At 36.6% G+C, this 15306-nt stretch overlaps 1 protein-coding gene across 1 annotated transcript; it reads right to left on the reverse strand.

Annotated features, from left to right (window-relative positions):
* Positions 1–1698: 1698 nt before the first annotated feature.
* On the reverse strand, positions 1699–14948 carry LOC114357462 (glutamate receptor ionotropic, kainate 2-like). The gene is made up of 16 exons (XM_028311076.1): positions 14754–14948; positions 14460–14597; positions 13616–13719; positions 13083–13245; positions 12290–12504; positions 11303–11440; positions 10733–10924; positions 10246–10443; positions 7236–7463; positions 6842–7065; positions 6538–6675; positions 5932–6130; positions 5250–5481; positions 4863–4978; positions 4372–4527; positions 1699–2478 (listed from the first exon to the last, which is right to left on the reverse strand). The coding sequence occupies exons 1-16, from the start codon at positions 14863–14865 to the stop codon at positions 2281–2283; spliced, it is 2751 nt and encodes a 916-aa protein (XP_028166877.1). The 5' UTR covers positions 14866–14948; the 3' UTR covers positions 1699–2280.
* Between the last annotated feature and the right edge of the window lie 358 nt (positions 14949–15306).

Consider the following 15306-nt stretch of genomic DNA (forward strand, 5'->3'; position numbering starts at 1 on the left):
TAATTTGTCAATGACATAATTATAGTCGAACAAAGCATATCGTCCCTTAGCTAACAACACCGCCTAAGTCGATTTTTGGCGGTTTTGACATTTTAATGCCATTGGATAGATCTGCTCATCGCGCGTCTAACCATTGGTCACATGTTATAGATTTCAGCCAATAAGAAGCCGTAATTTGAATTTTAGTGACACCGCGCAAGTCGGTTTGCCTCGCAACACCGCTCAAGTCGTTAGTCTGCCATACATTTCTCGTAAAGTTCCTTCGCGCTCCGAAATTTTTATATTTTTAAGTGAGTTTTATCGCGAAAAGGTCTATGAAAGAAGTTTTAATAGAAGATTAAGAGGTAAGCTATATAATAATGTATTTTTTAATTATTTACGCGTATTAATATATAAGGAAATGATAATAGAAAATATCTCCATTTACTTAAGCGGTGTTTACAATTTTTTTTTTCAAACTTAGGCGGTGTTTCAAACTGTATTTTAATACTTTTAGGAAGCTATACAAGTGAAATACACTATTGATGGAGAAGGAATTGATTCTTAAAGTATTCCGAGTTCATATGATGAATTTTTATGTGCACAATTACAAGAAGCAGGACATAAACGGCGTAAACAACTGCCCAGGTTTCAATCGAATCGAAGGCTGTCTCATAATCCACAAACGCCAGGCAAAGTGGCTGATTATACTCCTCGATCTTCTGTATAATCTGCCGCAGCGTATGTATGTGATCTAAGACACTAAAGCCTGCTAGCCAGCCTGGTAACCAGCTTGATCAGGAGGCTGGAAGGCGTCGAGTCGGCGAGTTAGACGATTCATAAATACTCGAAAACAGCTTGTAGACATGGTTCAGGGACACGATTCTCATGCAATAGATATTTTTCCGTGTGATAATTCGTATACGAACTTGTCCGTTCTACTGAAAAGTTCGATTGTTTCCACAAACTCGTATTCTCAGCACCAATAGAATTATTATCATTCGAACTATCCAATCGAATGTAGCATAGACAATATGTTACGTTCCGTTTCGGCGTTTTTAAAAACGCTCTAACTTCCTTATGATAATTGCCTTTATTTAGTGAAATTAAAATACAAAATCCGTTTATTTTTATAATTTAACACGTATTATTGTATAAGTAAAATGTAGTATCACAAAATATAAAGTTTTAAAGGTTCAACTTTAAATCTTTCAATATGTGTATTGAATGTAATGAAACGTGTGAAATGGTTAATGTCACTACTGTCAGTCAATGTCATCATTGAACAAAAAAGCAGAAAACCGATTTATACATACTCTCTAATCTGTGGATTTATAGTTCAAACTTGTTGATTCAGTTTTTTAAACTTACTAAATATGGAAAATAGGGCCTCAAAACAATTTGCTAGGGAAACGGCGAGCTGAGTAGNCTATTATTTTATACTATTTGGCTGCGACTCGGCGTGTCGAAAATACAAAACATTTTTTGCGAATCGGTGTTCATACATTCACACAATACATTAGACGCCATGTTGTCATAAACGACATATTATAAAATCGCTGTGATTTAATATTCTTAATCATTAATTTTATGGCAAGTGTCCATCAGGAATCATTGTTCTTACACACAGAATCGTATTATTTCGCTTTCGGGTAGTAATATGTCAAAATTGTTGGTTCTTAGGCGAACAATGTATGGAGAACGAACATTGTCCTTTCTTAATTTTTGTCATCAGAACCTTCCTAGGGCTTCGACGAATACCTATTTGAAAAAATAATTTGCTGCATTGGTTCGGCCATCCTCGAGTTGCGCTACACACAATTTCTTTTTATTTGTACATGTACAGAATATTGTAATGTAATTAATATTTAATTACATTTATATGGTACCTACTTAAATTTTCCAAATTTCAAATTGTTGAAGGTACATTTAGGTACAGTTGGCACAACAATTTTAACACCATGATATCTTTTGTAGTTCAATTACCTACAATCATTGTGATTGTACCTACCTAATTTTTGTAAAGAATAGGTAAGAATGAAACTAACAGTATAAAGTGTTAATATTTATATTTAGTATTTACATTGTCAATATGGCCGCTATTAAACCATATAAAATAAATCCAATTTATCAGATTCTCTCAAGCTTAGAAATAAACTAAATTTTCCATCTGATGTATACCGACCATTCTTAAGACACCGCGATATAAAACGGGACAGCGCCACCTGTTGTTTGACGTTAGAACTAAATGTTACAACAGTATAGCGCCATCTGTTGGAGATCTTTCAAACTAAATGCTAACTAGTATATCTCGTCGAAGTTGATGAAGGACGAGGCGGCTCTAAGCACGGAGACTGCTCTCGACTGCGAGCGTTCGCGTTGCGGCGAGGGGCTGGCGGTGGAGGGGGGTGCGGAGCGCGGCGGTGCGGCCAGCTTGTGCAACGCGCGCGGGTCCAACGATGCCCGCCACTCGCTCATCACCGCTTCCTTGAACGTCACCTGCAAATTGATATGAGCATTTGGGTAGATGACACCATTAAACAATGATCCTAAGCACAAATTCTTATAAATAACGCATAATCCTTGTCCGCAAATCCTGAAGAGCAGTCGCCAGCTAAAGGTTGTGGGTTCGATTCCCGCCTTAGGCAGTTAGATTTTTTCAAGTTATTTATAATTTTCAAACCCGAATAGGTTTCCTTTTGAAATAAATGAAAAGAAGTCATTTGAATTCGCGAACTGGTGATATCATAATCCTCATTGCCATGAAAAACCTATGGGAGAGTCGCGTTTTGAAAGCGCATAAAATGTGTTAATTTACTAGCACATCCCAACTAATATTATAAATGCGAAAGTAACTCTGTCTGTCTGTCTGTCTGTCTGTCTGTCTGTCTGTCTGTCTGTCTGTCTGTCTGTTACGCTTTCCCGCTTAAACCTCGCAACCGATTTTGATGAAATTTGGCATAGAGATAGTTTGAGTCCCGGAAAAGAACATAGGATAGTTTTTATCCCGGTTTTTGAAACAGGGACGCGCGCGATAAAGTTTTTCTGTGACAGACAAAATTCCACGCGGGCGAAGCCGCGGGCGGAAAGCTAGTAAATGATAATTCCTTACTTATGACTACCTACCTAGTACCTACTCAAAGTTCACTGGCAGGATTTCATAGAACTGTAGATCCTGGCTATAAAAACAGAAGTAGTGATGGGAACAAGAGGTGGAATTAGTCCCGTAAACAGAGTGTACTGAACTAGGATATTGCTCTCTTAGCAATCGTGAAAACATTTCCCGGCGCTCTGTGCTCGCAATACCCGTGAAATAGGAACGCTGCACGCTGGATAGGATTAGCTTAGAACGGATCTGTATGCTGTATCTATGACGTCAAAGGCTGTATCTACAGGATGACTTTCAAATCGTTGGCATCCTTTTAAAATAAGACTCTACATAGCACATTCCCCAAATATGAGACAAATCCAAGGAGCTAAAATTTCAATATTTAAAATCTTGTACAGACAGTACTTATTTATACTGTGGCATCTTATTTCGATACATGACGTTATTTTGCAACAAAATGTAGGTATAGGCTGATGTGCTGTTGAATGAACGATAGTTTTAAACTCATTTTAAGAGCACACTAATTCAAATACATGGTAAAAATAATGAAAAAAATCTCATTGGATTTGTCTCATATTTGGGGAATGCACTATGTATCATGAGTAGATGCCAACGATTTCAAAGTCACCCTGTATAGGCACTTGTACTTGATGTGATATAGGAAGTATGTTAACATAATATAGTGCGCTAAATAAGACATATTCTTGATACTCAGCAGTTTTATTGACATTTCAGTAAATATAAAAAATATTATTCAGAGCATCAGAGCCAGAACAATTTCAGAATATGCACAATTTCACGTAGCCCGAGGGCTCGCCCTCGCTCGCGTTGATACGCTCTATTTTTGCTGCCCTTATCAAAACAAAAAAGATAAAAATACGCAGATTTTTAACGTATGTTACGATGAAATGTTTTATTTACAGCAACATAATTTGTAAGTTTTTTTTTAAACTAACCGATAGCTACTGATATGCTGTTGAATGGAAATAATGTTCAAGGAGGGATTACTGCCTATATCAGTTGCGGGGAATTCATTTCAGGTTACTTGTATTTAAAAGAAATCGTAGATATTACAAGTAGGTATTATAGTATTAAAATGCTGTAGCTTATAACGCATTGTTAATCGCTATAATTCAAAAATAAAAATAAGTTGTATACCTACAGTTAGCGAAATCTGTACAAATAAATCACGAATCCCTAAATCGATCCAAAGTCCGCTAACTTTGTTATCCAACTCACGAACTATGTCCGGTGGTGTAATACTTAATGAAGTCTTAACTTACCTTTTCTTTTACACAGATTTCTTTAGCATGCAGAAGGAAGTCAACAATGGCCACCAGCAGTCCCAATATTCCTCCAAAGCCCAACACCAAGAAAATACCACTCGTATTTTTCATCTGCAGGGAACCACTGTCATCTTCTTCATTTTCTTTTTGCAGCTGAAATTACGATAACAAACGTGAACATTCTAGGCGATTTTTATCATCGAAAACATCTAGGCAAGTATGGCAACAGTCGCAAGTTGCCTTACAAATCCGCAGCTAATTTACCTCACACTTATTATTTATTTATAGCTAAGTACGAATATTAGCTTGCCCAAATCCTTCATTTGCCTCTGTTAGTTAGAGAGGGTCAACATCCTGTAATGGAGATTTGATGATGATGATAGTTCACCCCCCTGGCACTTTACCATGACATATCGGCTGTCAACCTCATGTGTGTTAATTGAACTATTTACAAGATGATACAAAGACACTGTATTTTGTATTATTACCTCGCAATGGGCAGTATTATCCTCAACCTCCCACCATTTTTTTTTAAATTCAGTAAGTTTCCCAGATTCTTGCAACGACAAAATAGCGTGATCTATCCAAGATTTGAATGGGTAATCTGGAATGAAGAGTTTTTATTAGTCAAAATTTAAACTTTTATTTGCTAATATAAATGGATTATTTTTTCAAAGAATGCTAACATGCATGCATAACATCCGTATTCACAAACATTACTCATTGTGCGCGTGGTCGCACATGATCCCAAAAACCTATTCATAGACAATACTTGAGTGGCGGAATGACACACACAAACTAATCACAGAGCTCTATTCAACGCTGGGCGTCCGAATACGGATGTAAGACTCTTACCAGTGTTAGATCGTACTTACTTTTAGGCATAGCGATGCCATACTCTTTAGAGTCGAGATTATTGCCGACCATCTTCAGCTCGCAGATCCTGGCGGTGAAGTACTCCAGGGCGGTGGACTCCATGAAGAACACGTACTTGCCCTTGCTTCTCAGCACGCGGTCCTTGCCCTCATCGTTGTTATCCATGAACACAGTGGGTTTTGCCGAGCTCATCACAGTCCAGATCTTATGGAATACTGTATCGTTGGATGTCTAGAAAAGAAATCGGACAAGTGCAATTGGTATTTGGGGTCCTTACTTAGTTTAGGGACCATAGTATCCCAACATTACGTCAATTCTAGTACTTCTAGTCTTTATAGTTTATTTATTTTAATTTCATATCTGCGCGCAAAGGGTTCGGTACATTATCATCAACGCACGACAAGGCACGATTTTTGTAAAGCTACGAGCATACAATTTTTCAATCAACTAAACGATATGGAATTAGAAGACCTGGAAGATATTTATTATGAAAAGCTATGACGTAATAAGGTAGGTATTCATTTTTCTACACAGACAATTTCATGAGCTTAGCTAGCGTTAGTCTATCTTTAAACTCCTCGTATTTATATCTGATTAAAACTTTACATTCTAGCTAAGATGGGAACGGGATGGATTATCCCGCTACTTCCACCTCTTTCCCACTAATATCACATTGCTTACCCTAAAGAATTCATATGTAGCTCCACCATACATTGCACCATAGGCGATGTCCTTCTGGTCGGCGAGGGCCTTGACGTCAGCAATGTCGTTGCTGCGACGGCTGTTACTGAGGAAGGTGGACATGTTGGCCGTGTACGACGCAGTTATGATCATGGCGAAGAACCACCACACGCCTGTCACCCATCGCGAACCGAACGCCCTGGAACATTGCTTGCTTTATTAATATTCCATAACTTATTGCATTTACTTTTGTACACACTGTGAAATGAATCTTAAACAAGCACATTTTTGAACGCCGTTAGCACAACAACAATCGGAGCATTGAACGAACATTTTCATAAATTCCGTGGACTTTCCATGTTAAATTAAATAATATAGCTAAGCTTTTAAGTTTTTACATAATTAGAATTGGACACTCTTTAGTCTGTTATGAAGTAATAAAGATATAAAATATATATATATAAAATTTAATTCGAGTGTGCATCGAGTATCACGAAACTTTTCCAGAAGATGACAATGGTGACTCGAGACCTCGAGATCGTAAGACAATATAATCCACATAATCCTTGCGAAATGTGTTAAAATTTCAATAAAACTCCGACTTACCTCGGCAAAATATCACAACCTTGAGTCATAATGGAACCCATAGTAAGCCACATGCAATTATACAAACTCCAAATGTTTTGTAGGTTGTCCGGGTTCTGGTTGCATGGGTGAGGATTAACCCAGTCGTCTTGACTCATTCTGGAAACATTAAAATAACAGCTAGGTACAATCGAAAAACTTTATAAATACCTCGAAGTGCTATAGACATTTAAAAGCAATATTCCCCAAAGCAAATAAAAATAGACCCACCCAAATATGTCTGTACTATTTGTTCCCAAAGGCCTCAAATAAAAAGCATACTTACCGAGCACAAATTAGAAGTATAAAAGAAACTATAATGTACGTAGTAGCTAGATACAGCCATACGTCTAAAGCCAAAGGCTGCAGAAAGGAGAACATATCCGGTTCTATGGCCTCCGGTTCTCTGAACAGCATGCTTATGCCCAAACTCATAAATGGTATTGAAAAATCCACCACTTCGTTCCTATCAGACGTTATACTCAAATCGGAAATCGCGAGTTCTGCTTTCTGAAATAAATAATCATTTTTTATAAAACTTTAGACTGATAGAAAACACTCGAGCTAATACAAAATATGCAAAACATGGTGTTCTCGTGACCTCTGGGATAATCCGCCGTATTTATATCCTAAATGAAATAAATACTCATCAATTTAATATTGTTTTTAAACGTACTTACATGTTCCATTATGTCTCCGAGTAATCCGTCCCATTTCTTAGATCCCGGTATAGGGTTACCAGTTTTCTCGACAGCATAGAACTCATACTCCCAGTTGAGGTTGTTCTCCCTATTAATGATCTCGAATACAGCTTTAATCAAATCAACAGCATACCCACGATATGTGACTTCTGAGCTATCGTTGGTTTTCGCAAATTCAAAGTAAGGCCTTGTCACTTTCGTAGCTATCTGAAATTCAGGTGTGTATTTAAATATCCCCTTTGCAATATTGCTTGCCGTTTATTACAACCCGAAGGCCGGGTAGCAGAGAAAATGGCGAAAATGAGGTTTTCATTTTTCATTTTTGAGGTACTAAACAGTAAAATTAAATTCTAAGATTTTTATTGGGCATAGTTGAGGATATTTACTAGGGCTATTAACGGATGGAAACACGATTTGATGAAGTTGACTCGATAGAATAAATTCCCAAAGTTACCTCTATTTGTTTTCTATTTATGGTTTTATTTTTAAAATAAGCGATTTGAGATTCTAAATCTTTTACTAAACTAAAGTTCAGAAATATCTTGAGGGCTTTTAACGGATGAAATTTTTATATTGCGTCTTATTTAGTTACTATGTTAAAAAATGTGGAAAAAATCGTCCATGACGGCTTGGACAATCTCAATCAGTCGCGCGGTGGCGCTTACGGAGGACGGACGCGTGTCAGTTTTTTGGCCGTGACAGTTCGCGATTTGTCAATATTTTTGACAATGATGACTTTGATGAGTCACAGTATAATAATATCAGTGTTACTGGAGAAAGCTTAAATTTTTGATAATTAAAAATTATCAATTTTGTCTACCTATTGAAATTTAAATCGTTCGCATCCTTTTAAACGAAGACTCTACTCATGATACATAGTACATTCCTCAAATACGAGACAAAACCAATGAGTTAAAAGGACAATGACCAAAAATGTATGGAGTGTGGTCCAAATGTCCACCACTAACGAGACCTATGTAGTTAAATAGTCTACTAAATACTGATTAATTATAACCAAAACGCAATCAAAAATATGCTGTCAGTAAAAAGTTATGACTGAATGAAAAGTCTGTTTTTTACCTTTTCATCCGAAAAATGTTCTTGATATCATTCTATCCATTGCACATTTTGGACTAATCTACGCATGTTATGTCAAGTCGCATGCGACGCGGGGTTATAGATGAATTTTATTAAATATTATACCAGCTATGCCTACGACTTTGTACGCGTGAAAATAGTTTGAATAATATTTCCCATTTTTACAACATTTGTCTTTACTGCTCCGCTCCTATTGGTTGTGGGGTGATGTTATTTATCCTAAAACCATCCTTGATAAATGGGCTATCCATAACAAAAAGAATTTTTCAAATCGGACCAGTAGTTCCTGAGATTAGCGCGTAAACTACTACAATTTTTCAAACAGTCATAACTTTTTACTGACAGCTAATTTTTTTTTCGTCCCATACTAAAAGTTAATCTCTATTTAATGGACTATAAGCCAATATAGGTCTCATTAGTGGTGGACATTTGGACCACTTTTGGTCATTGTCCTTACATTTTAATAGTACCTACATACAATCGTCTTACACTCTTTAGAAGAGCACACTGACACAAATAAATAATAAAAAATACTGTCTAAGGTCTGTAGCTAAAGGTCTAAGCTGTAAGATAGAAGAATCTTCTAGCCAAAAAGATGGCAGATGCAGCAGATGTCAACGGATTTAAAACTTGGAGTTCATGTGACTCCTTCTAGACTTGAGTCTCTAGAGCGTCCCTTCCTCCACCATGCGTAAAAGTTTTCCAAAAATACTGTCTGAGGTCTGTAATAAAAGTCTAAACTGCAAGATAGAAGAATCTTTTAGCCAAAAACATGGCAGATGCAGCATATATCAACGGATTTAAGACTGGACTGGCACCACCTTGCAATGTCATCCTCTCATTGTTATCTGTAATGTAAATTATTTTTAAAATGTATTTAAAAAATAAAATGTTCGTTTTATTATTTCAATAATCTGACCTCTCAACTCAACTACACTACACAAACACCTTTGTTCGCAACTGTACTGACGAAACCTCGATATTATACCGTTCATTTAAGATGGCAAGCTTTTTGCTGCGGTAATGCACTCCAGGTAACCGTGTGTGATGCTTATTGCTCATAGTGATTTTCGATACAGAGCCCCGTACATACGTTATACATAAATTATGGAAAGAAAACACCCAGACCAATACAAACAAATATGTATGCAATTTTAGTATGATATTTTTATTTATTAATAAACAAAAAGACTGAACAAAATTGATGCGTGTACTGATTAATGTAATTAACCACATGCAAAGCTTTGTGAATTGCAACAACTATAATTTATTATCCAAGCTCTAAATAATCGCTACTACGAGTAACTGATCATAAAATGTTTTTCCAATCGCTCAAGCTCCCGAGGATCTACCGATAGGTCGGGTGACATAATCTTGAAATTCTTTTAGCCGGCGCGGAACTTCCGGAAGTTCGGGTGACGCCACGCCTCTTTGAACCGTGTTTACTTTGGCAGTTATATTCTATATTTATTCGATTCTAAAATATATTCCCAAAAATTTTGAAAGTTGTTTTAATTTGTATCACTTGGATATGATTTGTATTATAAAGTGCTGTGAGTGTGACGCTTGAACGGAAGGAAGTCAACCTAACCTAACCAACTACGTATTTCTAAACTGCGTATTTCTATACTGTGTAGCCGCGAGAGCTCTTTGGCGCGCTGTCTTCGGCGAAGTATTGCGCGCGCAGATTTTGACAGCGCGAAATACCTACTTTAGCAGAAATACCAAGCCTTAACCGCGCACTTGGCAGCCGTGACGCACATCGATGCTCTGGTACGAACGTGGTGAACGCGGAAAGGTGTGCGAGTGAGTGCGAGTTTACTCGGCTGGGTTGTACAGTTGATTGATGAAAATATCGTAGTCAATACTCACCACAATACTTACTACTCACCCTTATTTTATTCGACTTTCTTGACTGCGAGCGATCCGAGAAAGTGTTCAGTTCAGTAATGACATCGGTGTTGGACTCCCAGTCTCCGACGTAAAAGAACTCGCTGTCTAGATTCAGTTTGGAATAGTACAACTTGAAGTTTATCCTTTTACCGTCTTCGTCGAACTCCACATTTCCCGTGAACCCGTCAATTTTAGTCTGAAAAATGATTTGTATTTTATTATTTTTGCCAAATTATTCGTTGCCAGTATGTTATTGAGCAACTGCCAATGAAACAAACAAAAAAAAAAAGAAAAACAATACATACAGGGTTCCAAGAAATATCACTTAAACCCAACTTTAAACAGAAGATACAGAGCACTTTGACTCTATCTTACCTAGATCATCATCATCATCAGTCTTCAACTTAACCTTAGATTGTTTTTTTTTTTCAGAAGTTATAACAAGCTATCCCAGATGTTTGTAAGTTATTAATATTATTTATTACCTTTTTCAAGGCTTCTATGAGATTAGCGCCTGAAGGCCACACCTCTTCTTCATATTTTGATTTGGATTCCCTAAAGCAAAGATCAGGTGGTTCGTCTAATTCCATTTTGCTGAATCCTACTTGCTCCTCTTGCATACTTTTAATAGTCTTCTCGATATGGGATAACGCATCGACCACCAATGCTGTTTCTAACTGAAAAAAAGACATCTTCATAAAAAAATCATTCAAAAAGTCTTCATCTTACTTGCTTATATAAAAACTTGGAATATGTATGTTTTTTTTCCTGAAAAGGAACCCACAACAACCAGTTACCTAATACGATTTTGAAATTGAATACATTTATATAAATAAAGTAAGATTTTTGGATAATTGCAAAGAAAAACTAAACTCGTAGGTAACCACATCCAAATATGCAACAAATATTTTGCTGATCAAGCATAAAATATGTACCTAGGTATAATATTTCATTTTAATTTTTTAAGTTTGCTTTATCTACTAGAGATGCAAACCAAACACAATTTCGAAGGGATTTTGCGCCAAGATGTCGTATTTTCTACTAAAGCAACTTACGTTTCCTATGTTCAGTCCCAAATCTGTCCATTTGTCAGGATTGGCCGTAGTCAAGTGCATAGTGGAAACGTTGGCCAACAGCTCCGGAATATCTTTTAAATTCATCGAGTAGGTGTCTAGGTTCGTCATTATAAAGCTCTGAAACGATCATTAACAACTTTCATCATCATCATTTCAGCCATAGGGCGTCCACTGCTGAGCATAGGCCTCCCCACCACCGATGATTTCCACAATGGCTGTTTGGTGGCGGCCTGCATCCAGCCATTAGCAAAGTTGCTATTAATATCATTATGATAAAGTTATCATAATGATATTTTATGTTCAACAGACTTCAACAGAATATGTATAAATAGTTAACACAAACTTCGCCTCAATCAAAACAGATGTCATGACACGTTTATAAATCGATACGAAATCTATAGTAAGTATTATAACAAGAAGCGAAATACCACTCACTGATTAATCACGAAATCTCAGAAACCTACAAACTTGAAATTTGGCAGGTTCCGTAAAAGCTGTAAATATCCGCTTAGAACGGATTTTACGAAACTCCACCCCTATGGGAGTAAAACGCTGTCCACCCGTACGACGGACGGCCGCTAGTATACTTTAAACGTCATAAACTATGAAAATAGGTAAATATCCATGCTCATCATACTAATATTCGCCCCTAGTGAGAAATAAATCTATAACCACAGAATTTTCTTTGACTGTACATACCTACTACGAATTTACAAGACTAGTCTAACTCCCTACTAATATTATAAATTTGAAAGTAACTCTGTCTGTCTGTGTCGCTTTAAACTATCACTATGCCAATTTTCATCAAAATCGGTTCAGTGGTTTAGGTGTGAAAGCAAGACAGACAGACAGACAAACGGACAGACAGACAGAGTTACTTTCGCATTTATAATATTAGTATAGACTAGTATATACTAGTATATATTAATACATTTACCTAATATCAAACCAAATAAAAACGCTTACCATGAACTGAGTAGAGTTCTCAACTTGTACGATCTCATTCATATATTTAATGACGTTTTTCACGTCGCAGTCTATTACGTGGTAACTCATATGTGCCACCTTGAAGATATGTTTGAACATTTCTTTATTATCGCCGTCAGGATCCAATTTTCTAAATAAAATGGGCTCCCGATCTTGAGGCCATGTGTCTATTATCTCTTGTAATCGAATGAAACCTGAAAGTATTTATTTTGGTATTATTTTATATTAAAAAATCATATCAGTGAAATAATAAAACCTTTAAAAAGTATCTCAATAAGCTTAATTTTAATAGGGTAAAAAAGGAAAGCACCTATTTTCTTGTAATAATTTAGAAAAACATGGTCCGTGTCGAATTTGTACTTCCGGAATAACCCTTATCCAATCTAAATCTGAAGTCCTGAGCAGCCGAGAGTCAGAAATTTGATATCATCATTTTATTTTTTTAAATTTTCATACAAAATAAATTTTATAAAATCCGATTTGTATGAAAATTAAAATAATTAAAATGAAGATATCAATTTTCTGACTTCACCATACCATTTATATGCCCATGTTAACATGAGCTAGTGTCGGCTCATATACCCATTTACCAAACACCCTGTATATTTTCGCACGGAGGGTTTGCCATCCGCATTAAAAAGTCCTATCAGGCCAAATTATAATCTGTCAAAATTAAAACCGGTTTTCCATATTTTTTATTTATGAGATAAAAGGCAAATGAGCAAACGGATAATGAATTATTAAACGGAATAGCATAGCAATAAGCACTTACTGCTTTCTTCCTCGTACAGTATTGTGAATTTATCCCATTGTAAATGCTTGATAAGGGTGGCGTAAGCTTTGGAAACCAATTCCGGGGGAGGATGGTATAATAACGTGAAAGGGTCTTCAAGGAGCGACGTAGTAGGTTGCCACCCTAAGGCCAGATGGGTTATCTGAAATGTAAGAACAGTGCGTTATTATGAATGATCTAACTAATGTGTTAAGTCGTCAAGCAGTTGAAGAGGGATTGTTTATTATAGTTAAACTGTTTTAATATAATTTCAGTAATAAGACTCTCTCGAATCTATACTACTATTATAAAGCTGAAGAGTTTGTTTGTTTGTTTACTTGAACGCGCTAATCTCAGGAACTACTAGTCCGATTTGAAAAATTCTTTCAGTATTAGATAGCCAATTTATCGAGGAAGGCTATAGGCTATATACCATCACGCTACGAGTAATAGGAGCAGAGCAACAATGAAAAATATTGTCAAAATGAGTTTTCGCGGGCACAGTAGATTATTTAATAACCGTTAGAACTTACGTTGAGTCGATTGCACAGGAGACAAGTAATATCACATATTCCGTAGGTTGGTCTCGCATCGATCAGTGCTACTATTCCTTTGCTGTCCGAGGTAAACGAGCATACTGGAATTAAAACAAAAAGCTCAATTTATTACTTTCAACAACGCCTTAGTATCTGCTGCTGCAGTATATCAAAGTAACGTAAACTAAGATGCACCCTTGCCTTGAAGTCTATTAAATTATTTTCCAAGGATTAAGAAGATATTTTATGATACAGTAGAATTCCGATTATCCGGATCAATTAAAACCAGGGGTGTTCCGGATAATCGATTTCAAAGTAAAATCAAACAATAATTAACTTTTTACAATAGAAAGGGTTTTCAATTCATCGTTTTAGAGTCTAAAAATCTAAGTTTTAGACCATTGGTCATCCATTTCTTTTAACAATGAAATAAAAAGACGTCCGTATCATGTTACGGTGGCGGCGCCTTCGGTTTTTATGGGTCTAGACTCTAGATGCTGAATCGGTAATTAGAAACCGTGAAGAATGAATTCGGATAATCGGATTTCCGGATAATCGAAGTCCGGATAATCGAGATTCTACTGTACGTATGTTCGGAGAGCGGGTCATAATGTCTGCAGTATGACCACAGGTTTGTTACAGCCAGCGCAATAGAAAAAATCATGACTTACCATCAGGTGAGATACAAGCCAAGAGCTTCCTCGTTGTGGATAAAAAAAAACAAAAAAGCATTATTTAATACTTTAGTAAACAAGTTTTTTTTTTTGCATAGCACCAGCAGAGTTGACAAGTCGCCATACTAACAGAGAGGGACTTAATAAGACTGGATAAAGTAACTTACAGTTCAGGGCGGTTGAGTAGCTGTCATCAGCATCAGAAACCAACGCCCGCCCATGGTAGGACTTCCGCCCGCCTATGGCTGCGATGTTCCCAAAAGCTACATGCGAGCTTGACGCAGTTTGGCTGTTAAACAATCCACCTACAAACAAACAAAAATAATGATCTTCAGAAAATGTTTGAGTTGAGGGGTTAAAACTGAAACTCACAAAGTAAATAAATGACACATATTCATAGTTTTTAACTGAAGGACTCGATAAAGATGAGAAAATCAGTTATATTAACAAAAAAGACATACCTATTGGAAAACTAGCAATGGAGACAGCGTCTACCCTTAACAGGTTCAAGGACAATATTGTGATGGCGAGTAACGAGTTTATTGTCATTTTGAACCATTTGCATGTGGACATGCGGCTCGGAGGCCGCCTCCACACAGTCTGGTGTATTTTTGGAAAACAGTTTTAGGTCACGTCTCGTCGTTTGGAGCGACGCGATGGCTTTCAGACGGTATTTCAACATTGGGTGGTTTTATTTAACTCGGAAATAGTTTGGATATGAATGGGCGTGAATCAGAAATAACGGTAATGTGCGAAAAAATTCAGTTAGTTTGCACAATATGTAAAATAATATTAAAGATGTAAGAACATTTGAGCACATTAGAATGTCGCGCAGTGATCGCAGCTGATTCGTTATCAAGTCATTAAGAAAATAGAAAAAATCACTGTAACAAGGACGGCAGGAAGTCTGAACATACTTCACTCTTTGTTTTGATTTGTATTTATAGAAAGCATCTGAAGAATGCTCATTATTACATTGTCACCTAAACAAACTCTTTAATTTTAACGATGATT

Source organism: Ostrinia furnacalis, unplaced genomic scaffold (assembly GCF_004193835.3).
Source record: "Ostrinia furnacalis isolate ACB-3 unplaced genomic scaffold, ASM419383v2 OfSCF3159, whole genome shotgun sequence".
Taxonomy (NCBI): Eukaryota; Metazoa; Arthropoda; class Insecta; order Lepidoptera; family Crambidae; genus Ostrinia; species Ostrinia furnacalis.